The sequence below is a fragment of the Epinephelus moara genome, chromosome 19, assembly GCF_006386435.1.
Source record: "Epinephelus moara isolate mb chromosome 19, YSFRI_EMoa_1.0, whole genome shotgun sequence".
NCBI lineage: Eukaryota > Metazoa > Chordata > Actinopteri > Perciformes > Serranidae > Epinephelus > Epinephelus moara.
In genome coordinates this window covers 11,225,308-11,246,849 of record NC_065524.1, presented here as the reverse complement: position 1 = coordinate 11,246,849, position 21,542 = coordinate 11,225,308, and the positions used below count along the sequence as shown (strand labels likewise).

Here is a 21,542-nt window from a genome sequence, read left to right as displayed (position 1 = left end):
CTTTTAGACATTATATTCAGAAACAAATTGCCCTCCTAAAACATTAATTGAAACTGTTATTACTGTTGACCCCAATTACAGTAAAGAGGGAATATTTAACATATCTACAACTCTGTGGACTCTGTGAGCTCGGCTTTCCCCCATCAACTAGAGAAGCATGGGAGCAGAATGTAGGGCTCAGCATAGATGATGACCAATGGGACAACATCCTTGACCTGGTCTCTGCCATTTTTGGCATCCCACCTAAAGCAGGATTTATACCTCTGCATCAAATCAATCCTGTACCTAACCTATGTAACCTATGCCATAGCCTGATGTGCACCTCCCCAGAAATGTAACTACTCATTTCTGCAACGAGACATCCTGTCTTTTCTTGTAAGCTGAAAACAATTTCCCTCAGTGGAAACAAAGCTTTTATTTACTTTTATTTCACAGATAAGAAACAATAGTTGTTAAGCCTGGTTTCATATGAGTAGAAGAAATTTCTGCTGGTTGTTATGCTAATCTATACAATGTAAAATGCCATAGGCTTGTGCTAATAACGTTAGCATGTTGTATTTGTTTGGAAAACATGTTTAGTATAGTGCAGTTGTTTTGTCGCTGAACCCTGTGAGTTGTAATGGAGCCAAATTTTGTGACGTTACCTTTGTTAAATGTTGCTGTTATCCCTGGCTTCATATGAGAAGAGAAAATCTCCGCTAGCTGCGAGGCTAATTTATACAATGTAAAATGAAAATGCCATAGACTTGTGCTAATAACGTTAGCATGTTGTATATGTGGGGAAAATGTGTCCAGCAAAAGGCATGCGCTTTGTCTGTGAATCGTGCAAGCTATAGTGAAGCCAATTTCATTCATTCATTCATTCATTCATTCATCTTCTAACCGCTTCATCCTCTTGAGGGTCGCGGGGGGGCTGGAGCCTATCCCAGCTGACATCGGGCGAGAGGCAGGGTACACCCTGGACAGGTCGCCAGACTATCGCAGGGCTGACACATAGAGACAAACAACCATTCACGCTCACATTCACACCTACGGACAATTTAGAGTTATCAATTAACCTAGTCCCCAATCTGCATGTCTTTGGACTGTGGGAGGAAGCCGGAGTGCCCGGAGAGAACCCACGCTGACACGGGGAGAACATGCAAACTCCGCACAGAAGGGCTCCCATGCCCGGGATCGAACCGGCAACCCTCTTGCTGTGAGGCGAGAGTGCTAACCACCACACCACCGTGCCGCCCTGAAGCCAATTTGTGTGCTTAAATTTGAAATCATCTCTATTAAGCCATGTTTAATGTGTGTTTGTGTGTTTTGAATCAACTAAACATTCCAGCAATTCACAGAAACCCTAACACTGACTAGTGTTTTAGAGGTGTAACTGCAGAGTAGCAAAGGCACACCTCCGCACAAGCATAAGGGCTCACAACAGCCTAGGCCATTTGTATAGGCTATGGTGTGTGTAGAGCTGGCACACCAGTATAAATCCACCTTAACAAGGAGCTCTCAGTTGGGTCACGCAGTGCCATAGCATTCAGCACCCTGCTTGCCAGACATTAAATTCTTTTAGACTGTAAGCACGCTTTGCCTCCGACTTATGATCTGTGGATCAAGGAGGTTCTCCATTCATCCATATACTCCGAGCTCCTTTCCTCACCCTATCTCTAAGGCTCAGCTAAGGCTAAGGAAACTCATTTTGGCCTCTTGTGTCTGCGATCTTATTATTTTGGTCACAAACCACAGGTGAGGGTTGAAATATATATGGACTGGTTAATCCAGAGCTTTGCCTTTTGGCTCAGCTCCCTCCTCACCACAACCGTTCAGTGCCTGCAGCCTTGACTTAAAACTGGATTCTGCATATCATTCTGCATTATGTTTCGTCAGAGATGCAGGCTCACACACTCACCATTGCATTCTATATGAATATTCTGTATGGTGTTCTTTGTAACAGATATACACAAATATATATATATATCTATCTCCAGCCTTCTATCCTCTCTTACCAGCAACTGTTGCACTTGTTCTTCAAATCATATTCTTTTAAATGTCCCCAGGATGAGCACACAGCTTGGTAAAACTGTTTTCTCTATGCACCCTGGGCATGGATTGAGCCTCAACATCTTGTTACCTTGGAAGTGCTCCCTTCCTTGAACACTTTTAAAGGTTTTTTTAAAAACCGCCCTGAAGAAAACATGTTGCTGTTTTATTTAGTCCTTGACCTAGGTAGGATGTGAATGGATGTCATTGCTATGGCCTGTATACTCCTCTTCTCTCAGTATTTTCCCTTGTGTTGCTTTTTAGGTGTTGTCTGTGTTTTACTGTGTGACTGTATTTATTTTTTTATAAGTGAAACTGATTATTCTGATTGTGCCGTCATCTTGACTAGGACTCTCTGGAAGAAGAGATCTTGTATATTAAATAATATATATATATATAAATGCCTGCATCACTACTCAGGCCGCACCAAACCGCCTCTCCATCTCACACTCTACTTTACCCTTATTGATGTACAAGATCTCTAGATACTTGAACTCCTTCACTTAGAGCAGTATCTCACTCTCAACCCAGAAGCGGCGATGTACAATGTAAAGCTGGATAAATTGAGGATCTCTCTGTGAAGATCTTTACAGAGCTGCCATAAGATATGGAGACCATTTTTATTGACAATATCGATGACTGAATCCTTTTGAATCCCAGTATTTTTACCATTACAAATTTGTTTTTTTGTTCTTCTTCTTCCTTAGATACAGTTTCTACCAGCAGTTGCATGCCTCCACAATCAAGTCAAGTTGAAGTTACAATTTACATCCATGTCTCTCCAGACTCGCATGCAGCCGTGACAGTTGGCAGTGCTTCATATAGGCTATGGATGTTGCTGCAAAGAAGCTACATATTCTGAAACATTAATGATATACACACATCTCCAACCCAACAGCACAGATCTATACTATCAGCATGGTGGTTTCATGGCAGGTGTTTCACATAATGCAATAAATAATCATAATAAATTTGGAGGCTATTATCTGCTTATGGTCACAAGTGGCAACAGGATGCCCTATGTTATCAGAAAAAATGCCAGTGTTGACTATTTTTATCTTACTTTTCTGTTGTAGATATCATAAAACATAGTTCCTATCCCTCAGAATTCTTGCTGCTTGCGTTGGGAATCAATGCTGTTCTAAACAGTCAAATAAAACCTTTGCCGTTGCACCATAAATACCCTGAAAACTGTCAATCACCTAAATATACACAACCCAGCATTGAACACATCACCTCACTTGACCTTTTTTTCAGCTCAAACACACAAGAAAGCTTCAAGAGAGTGACGATTTCAATCTGTGCCAAAAATTTGTTGCAGAAAGTGTTCATGTTTTAAATATTTGAAGCGCAAGTGTCAAAGCCAACTTTCTACTGCGTGTGAAGACACTGAAGGCATACAGATTTTGATGGTGACTTTTTGGAAAAGTTCAATAAGCATTTGCTATGTCAGATTTATCCCTACCAATTAGGTTTAAAGCAGACCTTTGTAACAGCATGTGTCTGATAGGAATGTGGTCTGAGATCAAAAGCAACTGAGTAAGTGACTCGGTGACTATAGAAAAATGTGTCTTCATTTACATATACTACATTTGTGCAGTGTTGTAATATTAATATGTGGGTGAGATATTCGACACACAGAGAAGTGAAAATAAGATTCTACTGAGAACCTGGGGAACAAAAGATGTCTCTCATATTTGGTTGATGTAAGAGGTATGGGACTTTCTTTCCCCCCTATCTTTATTCAAGAGCGTGGTCTTTCAATTTGAGCGCATGACTCACTGATTTCACGTTCAGATTTTGTAATGCTTTCCCTCAAAACCCTGTCCTTGCACTCAAATAGCCTCTGCTTGCGCTTAGATTCGCTCTGCTTCTGCTCAAACGGTATGCTTGCATGCAGATACATTGTTGCTTGCACAGATTTTCTGCGCTCCAGCTTCAGCACTTCTCCTTGCACTCAGGCTGCTTCTGTGTGCTCCTGAAACATCTGTCCTCAGATTTCTCCTCTGCGTTCAGATTTTTTGTCCAAAAACCCTGCCTCATTGCCGGCGCATTTGCTTTACTTCTTCCTCTTTATTATATGTAGTTCCCTTACTTACTTTACGACAGCATTCTACTCAACAGTGCTTGCGAAGGTCCCGCAAAATATGACTGAATTTTGATGAATTCATCAGACCTCGGATGAGACAAGAATTAGCTAGCAAACGCGTCCCTTCGCCTCACTCCCTGCTGGAAACAGTTTTGTCAGGGGCATCCAGTGGCTCACCTGGTAGAGCGGGCACCCTATGTAGAAAGGCTATGTCTTTGCCACAATGGCTACAGGTCTGATTCCAACCTTTTGCTGCATGCCACCCCCTCTCTCTTCCCCATTCACGCAGACAATGTTGTATCTAATAAAGTCAAAAAGCCACAAATAATTATCTTTAAAAAAAAAAAGAAACTACCTCTGCGGGAGGAGAGCAGACTGCCCTGACCCCTGCCTCAGCGGACTTTCTGTTGCTGCTGTTACAAAGGTTAGACATGGTGCTGCTGTTAACAGTGTGAGGGCAGGTCTTTGACCACACTCTTGAATAAATATAGAAAAGAAGCTCCATAAAGAGGATGTAAAACCTGCAAATGTCAAGTATGACACTGTAATTACCCCACCTAGTTCACTTAACCCAGCTAAATGGAAAATCAGGTCCACAAGTGAATATTTTGGTTGATATTCAGGTATGATTTGACCATGCACATTTATCTTTATTTATCTTATATGACAAATTCATAGCAAATGGATAATGATTGAACTGTAAACTGACACCCATTGCTTTTTAAAGGATCGATGGACAATCTCCTTTTTAATCAATGTGTCCTACATACAGACACAGTGTTGCTTTATGGAAATGTCAGTCAGGTGGTTGGTCCAGCAATCAATAAATCAATCATCTATTTGTCACATGGAATTACACAAGGTACAGCTCGAGTGAAATGTGATCCCATCAGCTCCTTTACCTTGTGCACTGTGATTTTAGTCCTTTAGTGGGTTTCCTTGCATTGCTGGCTGCTGCCTTAGAATTGTCAGTCCTTTGAGATGGTTCCGGTAATCCATGGTTTATATAGCAGTTACACCAGGCCTTAATCACCATGTAGCACACACCTCTTTTTCTTATCACCAGAGTCCTCTGATCTGTCAGATTGGCATATAGAAAAAGAGTCATCTGGTTGAATGGCGCTGTCCAGAATTTAGCCATGTTTCAGTGTATAAAAGGATATGACACTTCCTGACATCCCCTTGGAAACTGATGGGGCATGGAGGTCATCCAGTTTATTTTTCAACGTCCGTACAATAACTGCAGGATGCAAAGTCATCAGGTGCCCATTTCTTCTCCATCCTCTCCTTGATGTTTACAGGTGTTTACGTTAAAAAACCTTGACCTGGCTACCTTGCAGCTAGCTCAGCAGTAGCAGGAGGAGAGTTTACAAACTGGTGAGTTCATTTCCTCATCTCGATGAGTGACTCCCAGCTGCAAGCCATCACTGTCCAAAGCAAACCACAAAAAGCACCATCAACACTTGCAAAATAGACAAGTGCATGAATTTGGCACAAATTTAGTGGAGCTGAAAAGGAGGCAACTTGAAGCGTCTGTTTATACCGCTTGGGTCCAGACTGAAATTTCCCACTAGCTATCAGATGAACTGCAATGAAATTTAGTACAGATATCAATGGTGCCAAGAGGATAAATCCCTCTGACTTTGGTGATTGCCTGCCTCTTCTTCTCAAAGTTATGAAAAACAGGCTGTCGGGTCCGCACATCCAAAAAACTTTTACTGGTGCTGGATAAAAAAGAAATTATACTAAAGCTAGAATCAGACAAAAGATCTGCACGCTGTATTAGAAGCTCCCAGCAATTTTAAATATACAGTGTTTTAATCTTACAGAGACGAGCCCTGACCAAGAGTACAGTGTAAACAGTGAATACAGTGTGAGAATCTTTTGTCTGACTCTTGTCAAAGTTTAACTAATACCATAAACGTTGACTTGATGGATTGGCACCAAATTTCATACTGACATTTATAGTTCTTTGAGGATGAACTCTAATGACTTTGGTAATTCCCTGTCCTTTCTTCTGTCTCAGCAACTGTTGGATATATTTCCATGTCAGAAGTTGATTATACCCCCATGATGGATAAAATGATTTTGGTGTTCTCTTGAAGGTATATGATGCAGGATTGTCAGTGACTGTCTGTAAATGGTACCGCCAGGAAAAAGTGCAAGTGAAAGCCAACCCAAGCTTTGTCCAATTTTTTCTGTGCTGTGTCCACAATTTCCATACCTTTCTCTTGTTTGCGTGCTGCCTACGGTCTGGTTCCTGATTGCTACCATTTTATAAAGTCCCAACCTCACCTGCGTGCTGTGCCCAGGAACATTCAGAGCACAGCCCAGCAGGGTCTCTGCAGATAAATAAACTACAACACATTTCTATTGGTTCACAAGTAATGATTAAGAAGGGGTACTTTTATATGAGCTCATACACTGTTTTCCAGGAAAACCCTGCATAGTAAACCCTTAACTTTTCATTTAGCGCCATCATCAGTTCAAAATTTGAAAAGAGTTGGTCCAATACTTTGGGTTATGATCAAACCCTTGTTGAACTAATAACATTCCCAACAGCCACAGCTGTACTTTGTGTTTAGTGCTAATTAGCTAATGTTAATAATAATACGTCAAACTGAGCAATGAACATGGAAAACATTATACCTCCTAAACATCAGCATGTTTATATTGTTAACACCTACAGAATGAATATGTCAGCAAAACTGCACCAGGTTGCTTCGGTAAATTTTACTGTGTTTCCAGGTTGGAGCATCTCTGCTGCTTTAGTGGTCTAGAGTGTAAGATAAAATTCCTGTTTTTTTCTTTGGTATTTTAGTGTTTATTTGAGAGCTGACAGAGAGCAACAAGAAACATTGGGAGAAAGAGGAAGAGATGACACACAGTCAAAACTGACCCAGTGGTCTGATGTAACTGACTTACATCAGACCACTGGGATGCTCATGACACACGTGTGATTTATGATTTCTATTAAAACCCCTTAAGTTTTTTTAAGGATGATTTCCTCTTTTTTATGGTATACAAGTACAACAGGGACATTATGATGTACTACTTCATTATTAATTTTTAACCCAGGACAAGAACCTCCAAAACAAAAAAAGGAAAAAGATACAGTCGGTTAAGATTCCTCTTGCTTTTTACCCTCCTCTATAACAATATAAAACTATGTGACAAAATGTATCTGTGAAAATACAGAAAATCAATCAGAAGACAAATACTTTTGCAACAGAGTGCATTATGTAAGGTGCCGATGTTGTAAGGCTGTGTTTTATTACGCCACTTTTTGGCAAGGTGTTGGCACAGCAGGGCCATATGCTGTGTGTCTTAGTCCAGTTGGACCCAAATGGCTCTAAACGGTGCTGAGCTTCTGCCAGAGTGAGACAGAGAGCAGATCACTCAGCCAGTCAGTCAGCTACATGAGGATGGAGGGAACAGCCTGGAAAAGAAGCCCAGTTTATGGGGAAGTCTGCGGGGTTTTAGGAGCTAGCCTATTAATCAATTTTAAAGCCCTTCTTAAAAAGTTTGTGTGCCACTGTTCTAGTTAATGACACTCAGGCACCCGGCTGCTTTTGGCAAAGACACTGGAAGTCAATGAAGACATGTATGTCAACTTCACACAACCTCATAACTTTAACTTCACTTACATTCTGATTTACTGTATACATAATTCAATTGTAATTTGATTTTTGGGGGGGGGGGGGGGCAGAAAGCTAAGCATGGTACTCCCTTTCCCTAGCAACGCTTTCCAGATCCTACTGGGGGATCCTGAGGCATTCCCAGGCCAGATGAGATATATAATCCCTCCAGCCTGTTCTGGGTCTACCGCGGGGCCTCCTACCAGTTGGACTTGGTTGGAAAATTGGAGGCACGTAAGAGGCATTCTAATCAGATGCCCAGACTACTTCAACTGGCCCCTTTCCAATCAAAGGAGCAGTGGCTTTTCTCTGTGCTCCAACCAAATGTCTGAACTCCTCGCCCTGTCTTTAAGGTTGAGCCCAGCCAACCTATGGAAGAAACTAATTTTGTCTGCTTGTATCCGTGTTCTCATTTTTTTGGTCACTACCCAAAGCTCATGACCATAGGTGAGGGTCAGAACATAGATGGAAAGCTTTGCCTTCTGGCTCAGCTCCCTCTTCACCACAACAGTCAGGTGCAATGCCTGCATCACTGCTGATGCCGCACCAAACCCCCTGACAGACCCAGAGATGCTTAAACTCCTCCGCTTGGGGCAGTAATTCTCTCCCAACCCAGACGAGGCAATCCACCATTTTCAAGCAGAAAACCATGGCTTTAGAATGGGATATACTGACTCTCATCCCGACCGCTTGAAAGTCAGCTGCAAACTGCACCCATCTATGCTAGAGGTCACGGCCAACTGAACCACATCATCTCCAAAGAGCAGAGTCAATTCTGAGGTCCCTTAACCTGACACTGTCCTTCTCCGGCTCCGCCTTAAGATCCTGTCCATGAATATCTCTAACAGAATCAGTGACAACCCTGGCGGTGACCAACGCCCACTGAAAACATGTTTTACTTTGTGCCAAGTATGCAGGCACAGCTCTCATTTTGGCTTTACAAGGACCAGATGGCTCGAAGCAACGTCCATGGTACCCTGTATTTCTGCAGAACCTCCCACAGGACTCGAGGGACAAGAACATAAGCTTTCTCCAAGTAGCTGGCTGGATAGGCAAACTCCCACGACCCCTCCATCAGCCCTGCAAGGGTAAAGAGCTGGTCCACTGTACCACAGCCAGGATGGAGCGCGGCTTGCTCCTTCTGAACCTGAGGTTCAACAATCGGTCTGAGCCTCCTTTCTAGCACCCTGTAATAAACTTTCCCAGGGAGGCTGAGCAGTGTGATACCCAGGTAATTGGAGCACATTCTCTGTTCCCCTTTTTTACAAATGGGAACCACCACCCTGGTCTGCCACTCTACAGGCACCGAACACGACCTCCACATGACACTGAAAAGAAAGCCAAACAACATGACAACCAAAATAAAACGTAAAACTACTGGTTCAAACTTGAATGTAAAACAGCATGGTTTAGATGAGAATCATGATTATATGATGATTTTTCCCCACTTAGTCCTACTTTTCTGCCCGTTTGTATCTTTGTAGACTCTCCTTTGCTCGATAACAAGCGACGGTGCTGTGTGTCTGTTGCAGCCTTCACAGTGTGCTGTTAAACTGAGCAGTGTCAGACAGGCTGACTGATGAGTCATTGGGGAGTGTGTCTGTGTGTGTGCATTATGTGCATTTTTTTCTGTGCTCCTCCAGATATACCAAATGTATTTATCTCGCGAGTTCGCACTGTGAACACACATGCCGCCTTCCTGGTGGGAGAAAAGATGGCTACTTTCACACAACAGGCCTTCACTTTCAATTCAGAATGGCTGCTTGTGTTATTTTAGATTGTCTGATATGATATCTCCTTTTACATCTATACTTCTGCCTCATCCGAACACACGGTGGTTTCGGTTTAAATTGAATGCATCTTTTAAAAGACTAGTTGGTGTATAAGCTTTCCTTCATCCTCCAACTTAACACTGGCTTAGGCAGCCTGCTGTGAGACCCACAATTATGAGATTTGTCTCAGCTGAATGATGTGCGGTTTACTTATTGTCATGGCAACACTTACACATGATGCTTTGAGCATTCTAATATAAGATTACGTAAGACCCCGAGCCTAATGTGTGGGGGGGGGAAAGAGAGTTGAAAAACCTTCAGCTGCAGTGTCAACACTACACTAAAGAAATGGAACCAAATCATCCCATGTACTCGGGAAGGCTGCGATCATGTGACCAATGCAGTGACAGGAGTAAAAATAGAAGAGCGGAAGTATACATAAGGAGGTAGGTTGGGGTGGTGTATGGGACAAACAAACACAGGACTTTCCCCCAGGAGACAGATGTTTGTATCCTGGGGGAAACCAAGTGAACTTTGAGCTATTTCAATCTGTTTTGTCACTTTGTGAAGTTACATTAAGTATGTAGCTTAACGCCCACCCATGTTTCTTTTCCTAAACTTAACCCTATGGGCTCTAGTTTTCCGGCGCAGCGCAGGGTGGCGAACCCCGCGCAGAGCTAATTTCGAGCAGCGCAACCCGAGGTGCGCTCAGTTTGGTAGTTTGGCAGACCGAGGTGCGCTGAGATGGGTGTGGTGGCGCAGCAGGGGGAGGTGTCGACAGATCCAGCTTGGCGCAGTGACAGTTTCGTGCCAAAAGGCTTCCCCGAAGATGCGCTAAAAGCTCGCCAGCTGAAACCAGGTCTACTGTCAGCGCAGGGGGTTCCGTATATTCGGACACTGCGAGCTTGGACCTCCCGGACCAAAACATCAGTTTCCTCCTGGGAGAAGTTTGGCCGCCTGACGCTGCTGCTCTCTTCTGCCATGGCGAATTCAGTAAACTCTCATTACATCTTCGTGCAGCGCATTTAAGGGCGAGGAGAGGGGCTCATTTGATTGGTGTGATGTGTGTAAAACCCACTCCACACCTTCTCTCCTCCCTCTTTCCAACTTGTGCAGGTAGGAGGGACGGAGGTGGGAAAGAGGAGGAGCTGCGCCAGGCGCATGGTGTGCCAAACTTGCAAAATTCGCCTGGCCACACCCAATTGGCGAAGCGCAGGTGCATTGTGCCTCCATCTCGCCCGGTCTGCGAAACTAGAGCCCTATGTAACTTTACCTTAAGTACGTACGTTACGTTAAGCACATAACGTGATGATGCCATTTCTAAGGCGCTGCTTTGTTATATCCCATACAAACTGCTGTATTTTTGTAATGTTGTGTTCACTGCGGGAACAAATAAAAAATTTCGCGTGAGTCAATTACATGTAAAGTCAATGTAAAGATGTTAATGCCTGCTGGGCAGCATGATGGATGCGATGCAAATAATGGGAATAACGCGCAATACACAAATTAAGAGGCACGAATGAAGCGAGAAACACGACTTCGTGTCATGCGCTTATTCGAGTGATTTCTGATTTCAGGCATGTCTGACTCAAGTTATTCATGCATATGCAGCGAATCGACACAAAGTATTCTCGCGTTTAAACTCACGCCAGTAACGCAGTGCGAAAATTAGCATCGCATTTGGTGTGAACACAATATAAGATATCATATGAACCGTTGTATGAGGATATGTTACAAGTATACATTTACTGATAGTGAAAGATCTTAAAACCTCTTCAATCCGGACTTTCTTCACATATAGTTTTTAGGAAACTAGCAGAAAACTCTAACTTAAATTATGTCAAGCTCAGCAGCATGAGTTCAATAAGGCATTTAGTGTTGATTAAAGGGATCCAATTCTTTAGTCAAAAACATAGTGTTAATTAAAGAATCAACATTTAACAAACACAATTAAAAAACAGATATAGATTACACCCTAGAACAAAGCGCTTCAGGTCACATTAATCTCATTTATCATGCAGGCTGGAGCCTATAAAGCAGAGAATACTCTGGGTTTCTCCTAATAATATTCCATTCAGCGGCTGTATGGCACAGCATTAGCAAGAAGCTCATTGCTCCGTTGACTCTTGACATTTGCATGATGCAATTAAAATTGATTAACAATTTAATTTCAGTACATCAAACCCACACCCACATTATTTAACCTCTTATTTTGCACGCTGTAGGATAGTAATATAAACTTGATAATAGGTGTGTAAGTGAAGAGAGGTAGCCTCAGTTGTCTTTGTGTCTATGAGAAGCTCAGCAAAAGTTCACTAAGGGAGACTATCATCATGCTTACTCTATTTGCTTTGATTTGTATCCTTCATTTTATGCTTCCAATTAAATCAGCTGACTGAGGGGTGTCTGCCACGACCTCTGTCATTAAAATTGTCCCTTTCTCTGCTGGTTTTTGTTTTTGTCCCAGTCTCAGATCGATGCAACCCTACTCCACCCATCCACCTCCGGTTTTCATCAGAACCAGCTGTTCAGTGAGCTATCAGAAATTCTGCTTTAAATTACATCCAGACGGATCCATACAGACCGTCAGCTGGGCTGTACGTCGTTCTTTCACCACCTATGTCTAGACTCGGGGGATATTTCTGTGTGAGTCACACCATGACCATCTAATCACCAAGGACTCCACAGATATCACTTTAAATATTCCTGTCATACACACTGTCAAAAAGATGGACTTAATCACTCTTTAAGCCATTCTTTAAGTGTGTCTCTCCTTGTAATGGCATCAAAAAGCATGGCTGTAAAAACACATGAATTTAGGAATTTTATGTACTAAATATGTGACATCTGGACTGAATGAGTGTCTTGTGGCTGGTGCACACTAGGGGGATTATCAAATCTTAACTGATTTTAAAATGTGGGAGACCCCAGACGACAGATTTAACCAAATTTTAATATAGGAATCTTAAGAGCACAGTCAAGACAGGAACACACACTTAGCATTTGTACTAAATGATTTCAGAGTGTCAACTCCAGGGACTTGAGATCAGAAAAAAATATGCATGATCAAATGTGACTTCAGAAAAAATCAAAGTGGAAGCAGGCTGTCGCCGTCAGCAGGTTGTACTTGTGTGTGCTGTTTTGCACCAGAACAAAAAAAAAGAGAGAGAGAGAAAAAAACTGTGGATGAAGTCATGACTGTGAAAATGGAATCAGCATGGCTTTTGCATCATGAACTGGAGGTGAGTTGGAAATAAGGCTTTATTGTTCGTCTCAAACGTGTTGGTGACACCTCCCGGTCAGCTTGCTCTAATTAGTTATTGCAGGTTTCTGCTCAATATTTCACTGTTATTCCTTTCACACTACATGATTGCAAGTTGGAGAGACTCTGATCCAGTACGTTACGATTATGTCTGTAAACTGCTCACACTACAGGATCATTTGGACAGATCATCTGTTCAGACCAGCCTGGAATCTGGAACAGCGATTCTAGGGAGAGGCTATTATCTTATCTGGTGTTGGTGCAGCATTACAAAATTACTTAATAATAAACTCTTAATACAAAGTACACCTTTTTAGTGACAAGAACACCTTCCTACTTGGCAGCAAATATTGAAGGAACACAACTGAGAGTAAAACAGGGGGATGAAATAAAGTCCTGTCCACTGATTCTGGGCAGCAGAAGCAAAGAGTACTATCAAGTGTCTGGCCCGAAAGCCACTTTCCCACATGGTGTCTACATTACATGCATACAGTTTAAATACTAACTTTGTGAAATTCAAAAAGATAACTAGTAGGGGTGGGAATCACCAGAGGATCCATGATGATATTATCACGATACTTAAATCACCATACAATATTACTGCAATTTTAAATGTATTGCGATTAAATATATTGCAATATATTGCGTTTTATTACCTTTATTTAACTGTAAATTGCGTTCCCAAAGGAAAACTTTTTCAGCATCTATTTAATCTCATAAGATAAGGTTTTAAGTCTGTTCATCTCACTTCAGCCATTTTTTTGCAGCAGCAAAATGTATCTACTGGGTTGAAAAAGCAATTGATTATATTAGATTGATTGTATTCTAGTAGGCTACATAAGGTTTAATTTGTATTTCTAATATTTATAATCTTTATGATAAAAAAATCAATGCCCGGCACTGTGTGACGATACGATTTTGCCACACAGAAATATCGCGATGCTATGCTGTATCGATTTTTTCCCCCACCCCAAATAAATACTAACAGCATTTTTACACATTTTGAAATATATACTGTCAATAAATTACCATCTAATATTTAATAATTTTAATAATTATTCTAAAAAATAAAAAGTCAGACAAAAAAAATTAGACTAAAGTACAAATAGAGGGGAAAGAATCATCACATTTCATGATGAAATTTCATGATTTGTCAACACACCGTCCCAAAAATTACACAGCACAAATTAATTGGATATGAATTCCTTGTGTGTGCATGGTCGTCTTTGTTTTTGTGTGACTGCTTGCCAGAGCATGTGCTAAAGTATTCAGCCTCTGAGACTTTCCCAGATTATCAGTAATTGGCAAAGTCTTTCCCACATGCCCTGTGAACGGTGGAGAGAGAGAGAGAGAGAGAGGGGGAGAAACAGAGAGATGTTGTTGTAGGGTGGTGATACCTCCAATAGATTAGAGCCCTTTTATAAGCTGTTGAAGTCACTTTCGTGTCCCTCAACAATTACCATTAAAGTGCTCTCGAGCAGGGCGCCGCTCTTCACCCCACAACTGTTCCAGGGGAGCAGGAGCTGTGGAAACTAGGCAGCTTGTAGGTGTGAGAGTGTGAATTGCCCAGGGAGGATGAGCTGTGTTCATTCTGCATGCTAAATGAGGTGGAAATAGTATTACACTTCTTCATCTCACGCTCAAAAACTGACCTTTCAAGATACTTTTTTCTCCTAAAAACTACCCAAATATATCAAGCCTTTTAAAGTAAGAGTGCCACTGAAAAAAAACTGGCTGTCCCTCCTGAAATAAATGCCAAAATGCAGAATAATAGCAGCACATTTGCCAAATCTAAGCACAGCCAGTGGGTACTAAGATTCATTCCAATGATATCTCTTTTTGTTGTGGACTGTTGTGCAGAACGATTCTGCAATAATATCTCTTCAAAGCATCATCCTCTTTGGTTAATATGTTTATGTGTTTATTGTCTTAGTCATACTTGAGCAACATTCAAGTAAAGCACCTTCGAGTCTGATTGAAACTGAATGTAACCCTCTCACCACCTACAAGCACTCCTCCAGAATCCCGCTGTGAGCTGGGTACTTCATTTATGTGGCGTTCTTACTCAACGTTTCTTGTTAAATCAAAATTAACTAAACGGAGACACATTATTGCTTTAGCCTCTAATGTTCTGCAATCCTACTGTTATTATGATTTCTCTACACCAGCTAACCAATGAGTAATCTCCATCACAGTCTCACTGTAAGTAAGTGATACATACATACATAATACCACAGCTTTGTACTAGTGATACAGGTGATTCAGTCGGGATATGACTGATTGTCTGGAGAAGTAATTACACTACACATCTTTTTTTTTTAAAGATTTTTTTTTGAGAATTTTGCCTTTAGTGGACAGGACAGGTAAGCGTGAAGGGGGGAGAGAGAGAAGGGGAGATGACATGCAGCAAAGGGCCACAGGCTGGATTTGAACCCGGGCCGCTGCGGCAACCGTGTACATGAGGCACATGCTCTACCACTAAGCCACCGACGCCCCGTAATTACACTACACATCTTCATTTTTTTGTATAACGTGATGGAAAATCTCTAATACGGCAACTTTGCATTGTTGCTGCAAGAACTGCAATGAAACAGGCATTTGTCTTACTTCGCTTGGAGAAAAAAGTAATTACAGACAGCATGCAGAGTCAAGAGATGGACACAAAAAGCGTGGACTGAGCTGAAGAAGTGCTCAAGTAAAAATTTGGGGTGAGAAATGCATCTGACGCAGTAAAGCAAAAGGCGGAGAGCTTCCAGCAGGACTCTATCCACATGACAAGCTGGATTTTACATGCCTACAAGCCAATGTCATGAGCCGGAGCAAGTGGAGGGCAAGCAAACTGACACCAGGTTATACTCTGACTATTGTACGCTACAGTAGATGCATGTTCAAGCAAGTAGTTGCTGTTTCTATGTTGCGATGCATATTTGCTGTAGCTAAATGACAACTGGATTGCTTTGTACATTGGTTGTTGCTAACAGAAGTAAATTGACATGGAACTTTGGACCCAGACCTACCCACCAAATCCCACGAGGAGACACACCAGCACCCAAAGGGCAGCCCCCTCACTCTGACATCTCTCCACTTTGTGCATGTATAGGTCCTGTTTGTGCATGTGTGTGTCTTTCAGACCTGTGTGTAATTGACAAGCAAGAGTGAAAACATTGAATTTCCCCTCAGGGGATTAATAAAGTAAATAAACTTAACTTAAACTTAAACTTAACTTAAACTTAACTTAAACCCACAGCTCAAGTCACACTTAACCAGAATCTGGTTCTGTTTGTTTGTGAGAGTATGAAGTCCTGCTACTTCTGTGTGTGCTGTAGTCTGAGCTTCTCTGTGGTTTGTTGTGGAGAGCCAGTCCAACTGCATGTGCATGTTAGTGCAGGTGTGTATCCCACTGGCTAGCTCATCACCACCACAGCTGGTAGTCGTCACATGTCAACAACCATGGCCAGACAATTCATACGTTCTGAATTTTGCATAGAGCCCCTTTCATTTGTCAAGATTTACACCAAAAAACAACTCTGCAAGCTCAAACAGGATGACTTTAACGAAGAAGACAGATAGGAGTTTTCTGTCTTTAATATGAATATTTTCTGGGCTGCCTTAAGAGAAAGACTCTTCCTTGAGATTAGGCTATGATTAGAAGCCCCGGAGTGCACCACACGTCACCACATCCACTCATATTTACAGTTTGTGAAAAGCCAAATCCATCGTACACACAGGACACACAGTGCCAAGACTTGAGGCTATGCCCAACAACCCAACTTTAGCACAGAGAAATCAACAGATTTTTTTTTTGTTCTGGATTCAAGTTGAGAATGTGGAGAAACCTGTCAAAACTATGAAGTGCAGGCATGGAGATGTGTTCTCAGTGTAAACCAAAAAAAAGAAAGCTTTCTCCACATTTGCCATCTAATTTGACAAAGTCCATCTGGAAATCATCAAGTGGTGATTTTGAACAAATTTGCGGAGTGGCCTCTAGGACTGGAGTATTGTCCTCCCCGTGATACAGCTGACTTAGCTCAGCTTCCAGAAATGCATACATACTTACATATATACACGCATTCTACACACAGCCTGGGGCTGGAACTAAGTGCTGTAATTGCTGACAAAACCGCAGAGACTTGACACCATCGCACCAGAGAAGAAGACGAGGATGAGGGAAATGAAATAAGCACGCAGACTGAAAGACAAACACACACACGTGCACTCTCTCCTGCAGACACACATTAACATGCACAGACAGGGTACACTCACATGCACACTTATGAATTCATTGGCACACTTAATAGCTAGAGGGTGCAAACTGTTCAAATGTTGCAGAACTATGCCACTTCAGTGCCAGGGGAGTTGAATGTCTTGCCTGCCGTCTGCAGATGCAGAGTGCCCCTTCATCTGTTGACGTTTGTCATTTGGGACGGCCACAACTGGAGCCATGGTGGGGCTGTAGTTGATATAAAGTGACAGGGACGCAAGGCCATCTTATTCATCACATGGGAGTGGCCTGCGTTTGCTGACTCCCAGATTACCTTCTTATTTGCAGGCCCTGCCCCCACTACAACCCCACCTATCACCAGCTGATCTACAGCGTGCCAACAAACCCAAACAAGGTGTCATCTTGCTGGGACAAATAGGCAACAACAGACTTAAGGGCAGGTGGTAATCCTTCCCGCATGCTTCAACTGTGTGGTGTTGGAGAATTCATTTTATTGTGCCCACGAGCTGCTGTACAAGCTGTTCTCTCTCTCATATTTTATTTCTCACTCAGTTGCTTTCTTTTCTCCTCCATAAGAACATCCCTCTCCTTCTTCTCTCACTCCTGAATGTGAACATGGTGTCAAAAAATACAAAAGTGTGTGGCCTTTAGAAAAAAACCCGTTGGGAATGAGAAAGAGAAGCAGTCAAAGAACGTTGTTTCCTGACCCCGGGCTGGATTCGGTGGATTTTGCCAACAGAGCCAAGCAAAAGAACGGGGTGGCATATTTTAGAAAGTTTCACACCGTTTATTAACTTGCTCCTTACCTTGCTGAGCTGACTGGCCGGTGAGCCGCTGTTGTTGACAGTGTGGCATTTGAAGTTGAGCAACGAGTCCCCCACGGCATCACGCTCTCTGCTCATGTCCTTGTCAGTGTGGGAGTGGCTGTCAGGGAGGGGTGACGTGGCAGATGATGGGGGGCGTTGAAGTGCCGTACAGGACAGACCGAGGAAGTTAGATGGGCGGATCAGAAAGGCCTCCAGAGCTATGTTAGCAGATACCTAAGAGGAGAGGGCCAAGAATTAGGAGTTGGGTAGAGATGGGGAGGGGTTGGAGGGTAGCGGAAGGAGGGAGGGCAGAGATTTTTATATTAGTCATTTAGCAGATGCTTTTATCCCAAGTGACAGCATAGAGGGAAAAAAATAGACGGAAGCAAGAAGAAACAAAGGAAGCAATTTATCTTTCACTTGCCTTATTCGAGCTATCTGCTAGAGCCAAATTAACTTCTCATTATTCTACGCTGCAAGAAAAAAGGTAAAGCTGCGGGACATTTAGTCAGATAATCAACCTTTGCCCTGACTGAGTGTGGCCAAGAGCGTGGGTGTTACTGTTTCAAAGTCCAGCCATACCTTAGAAATGACCCGATTGTCTCCGGTCAGCGCCAGGTCAGCAATACGCTCCACGCACTGGACGATCCGAGTGCACGCTCTGGCCTCATTCTGCGCCATCCACAGGATATGCTCCTCCACTAGCATCATGTTACTGGCTATGTCTGATATATAGTCCCCGAGCTGTGGAAACAAAACAAGACATGTATGCAAATAGATACAACTACACAAACTGTACGTGCAAAGCCCCCACACACATACACACAGAGGCAGACTCATCATGCACATCAATCATATCCGCAACAACAGGCACATTTATAATCTCCAGTCAGAATTGTGAGGGAGGCAATGGTGGCTTCATTCATTATAGGGAGATTTAATTTAGATTAGCAGCTCCAATGGGGCATAATCACTTCCTTGGGATGGCAGTTCGCTATTTACTTACTGTACTTTTCATTGTTGCTTCATTTGACTGTTCTTTATTGGATGAATGAGGGTGGTCTCATCAGCATTGTCTCAGGAATGATAAAACTCTAAGCATCTCCTAATAATATCTTCTCCCGAGTGACCTATGAAGAGTAATTGGACAAGTGAGAGCTAATATTGATTCTTTTTACTGACTAAGCTCAACACCCTTCCCCTCGCAAAACCTGACCTTCAGTGTGACGTATAGCCCTCAGTTTGCCTCCGGCCACAGACAGAGGAGGAGTTCACTTAAGGTAAAACACGGCTTGTCCAAAAAGAGATGCATCTTCATAACCATAATTGCCATTCAGGTCCAACGCCGCCATGGGCAAGAGGAAAGCGCATGAGGTGAAAAGTTAAGCTGTCTGGAATCGATTGAAGGACTGAAGCCAGGATGACCGCGTGTTGCCATGTCTTTTTGGGCGGCTCCCGCTGCCTCTGAAGTGTCCTTTCCTGTTTGCTCAATTAGTGCTCTGGTCAGTGGCAAAGAAAACGGTGAATGAACATGTGCATGAACACTGTAATATCAGACTTTGAAAACCTGTGCTTCAAAGGAAACAGTTTTTTATACTGTCGTATCTGGTTCTATGGCTAAGGGCCTTGATACACCAGGCCAACCGTCAGTCAATCTTTGGCCGTCGGTGAGCATCTGTCACACCTGTCGCCCCTGTTTTTGCAGTGTGTTCCACACCATTGGCACTAGTTGGCACTTGTTGGCTGTATTTTGGCTGATTCAGCATGCTGAATCGGAGGCCTAACCCGCTGGTGAGAGAAATCACAGCAGCTCAGCTCAGAGCACGAGAAGAGAAAGGTAGTGGGGAAGGCAAACAAACAACTAAGGTCAAAAAGGTGTGAGATTGAAACAAATATTAGGTGAGATCATTTTTTGACCATTGAGCTCTTTAGCAGATGCAGTCCATAATTTGTTTTTGTTAGCATACACTAGCGCATGGTTAATATCCTTTGTTCTTTCAACATTGGGTTCTTAATGTGCTAACTGGCTAACAAGAGCCTTGAATCTGTCCTGTCTCTGTTCCGATTTGGTCTTTGCGGTGTGTTTAAGTGCAACGCTTCGGCCAAGATACAGGCAATGTGAGACAATGCATCAGTTGGGTCTTCATCGCAACTGGTTATTTGATGTTGCTTTGGTGTGTGTGGACCTTTAGATCACATGTTATGTACATGATGCACCTCTGTTTTCACTCTTACATCTCTACGTTTCTCCACCAGCCTCGTCAGTCTCTCCACCAGGTGTGTGACAAAGATGACATCCATGACATCAGTGAAGTGTGCCGCCCTGCTGGTGAACGCCACTAACTGCTGGCCCAAAGGCTGAGCATTGGTGGTGTTAATAGTTATCTGGAATACAAAGGCAAATGTACAGCGATGTTCAGAGAGGATGATCACACAGCTCACCATCACAATTCAACAGAGACATAACATGAAACAGCTCTGACATCACATGATAAATAATAAATCACTGTAATGCTATTTCATGCCTTGCATGTAGTTTTGAATTTGAATACTTTAATGTGGCTCAGTAATCCCATGAGTAATGTAGAATGAAACAGCTCGTCATCAGTCAGTTTGTATTATGTGTATAAAGGCTTACACGTACAGATCTTCAAACACCTGCAGGCTGCATATGAATCAGAGGAGAAGTTTGTTTCTGTATTCTAGGAATATGAAGTTATCAAATCTCGCTGTTAAACACTGAGTAGGTTGGCAAATATGTAAAAGTCAACATGTTGAACATCAATATGCAAAATTAGAACTGATGCACTGACAAAGGGAAAAAAGACACTGGAAGAGACACTGAGAATAAATCCCAGCAAATGTGTATTTATGTACCTGTGTGAGCTCATGCAGCACGCGTGTCAGTTCACTGGCATATGGGCACTGAGTGTAGTCCTCTTCAGCCCACCGTCCAGCCCGGTCGCAGCTCCGCCACGCCTTCTTCTCCTTCTGGCCGGAGGGGTGAGGAACGCTGCCAGAGGGGTGGGGGGCGGAGCCAAAGGTGGCAGGAGCACAGGGCAGGAAGGCAAGGATGCCAGCTAAAGTCTTTGGCCACCTGCCACACAAGATTTCAGCAATGAAGTGAGTTTAGGAATCTACAATCACTGCACCAGATGGCAATTTCATACTCCCTGTACTTAGGAAATTATTAATTTGCATATTTGATTTACAGCTAGCTCTAATTATTTTTGCAGAAGACTGCCAGATTCTGATAGTTGATTGTGAAACAATGCGTTGTCTTAGTGATGACTTCTGACTTAATTAACTTTAGTTACTAACTTTATTAATCAACTTTACTGCCTTTCCACTCTGTGCACAATGAAACTAAACATTTATGCTGAATGATAATATGTATTTAAAGGGGCACTCCGCCAATTTTTATAATGTCAACCCAATTACCAGGATAAATGTTCGCATTGTACTTTTTTGCAAACCATGGACACATTACATTTGTACGTTATTATGTAGCGGATACATTGACACCTTATGTTTTAACAATGCTGTGGTCATTGTGCGGTGATATTTTGGCACAAAAACCAGTTGGTGATGGTTAGGAAAACACCATGCTTTGGATTAAGATAGTGCAGTGATGTCTCCGTACAACAAGTGTTTTTTGTGGCACTATCCTGGCAGGAAACACAGTGATGTCTTGGTAAAACAAACAATTTTCGTGGCACTAT

General features: G+C 42.6%; 1 protein-coding gene across 2 annotated transcripts in view; it reads right to left on the bottom strand.

Annotated features, from left to right (window-relative positions):
• LOC126406623 (adhesion G protein-coupled receptor A3) overlaps positions 1-21,542 on the bottom strand; it is a 240,138-nt gene that overhangs the window by 138,367 nt on the left and 80,229 nt on the right. For both annotated transcript variants that reach the window (XR_007571729.1, XM_050071035.1), the window contains exons 9-12: positions 20,698-20,917; positions 20,056-20,205; positions 18,403-18,564; positions 17,821-18,054 (exon numbers count right to left, since the gene is read on the bottom strand). Coding sequence is in view for 1 of the 2 variants with exons in the window: in XM_050071035.1 (XP_049926992.1) it covers positions 17,821-18,054; positions 18,403-18,564; positions 20,056-20,205; positions 20,698-20,917 (766 nt within the window). In the remaining variant the exon portion in view is untranslated. The remainder of the gene's footprint in view (positions 1-17,820; positions 18,055-18,402; positions 18,565-20,055; positions 20,206-20,697; positions 20,918-21,542) is intronic.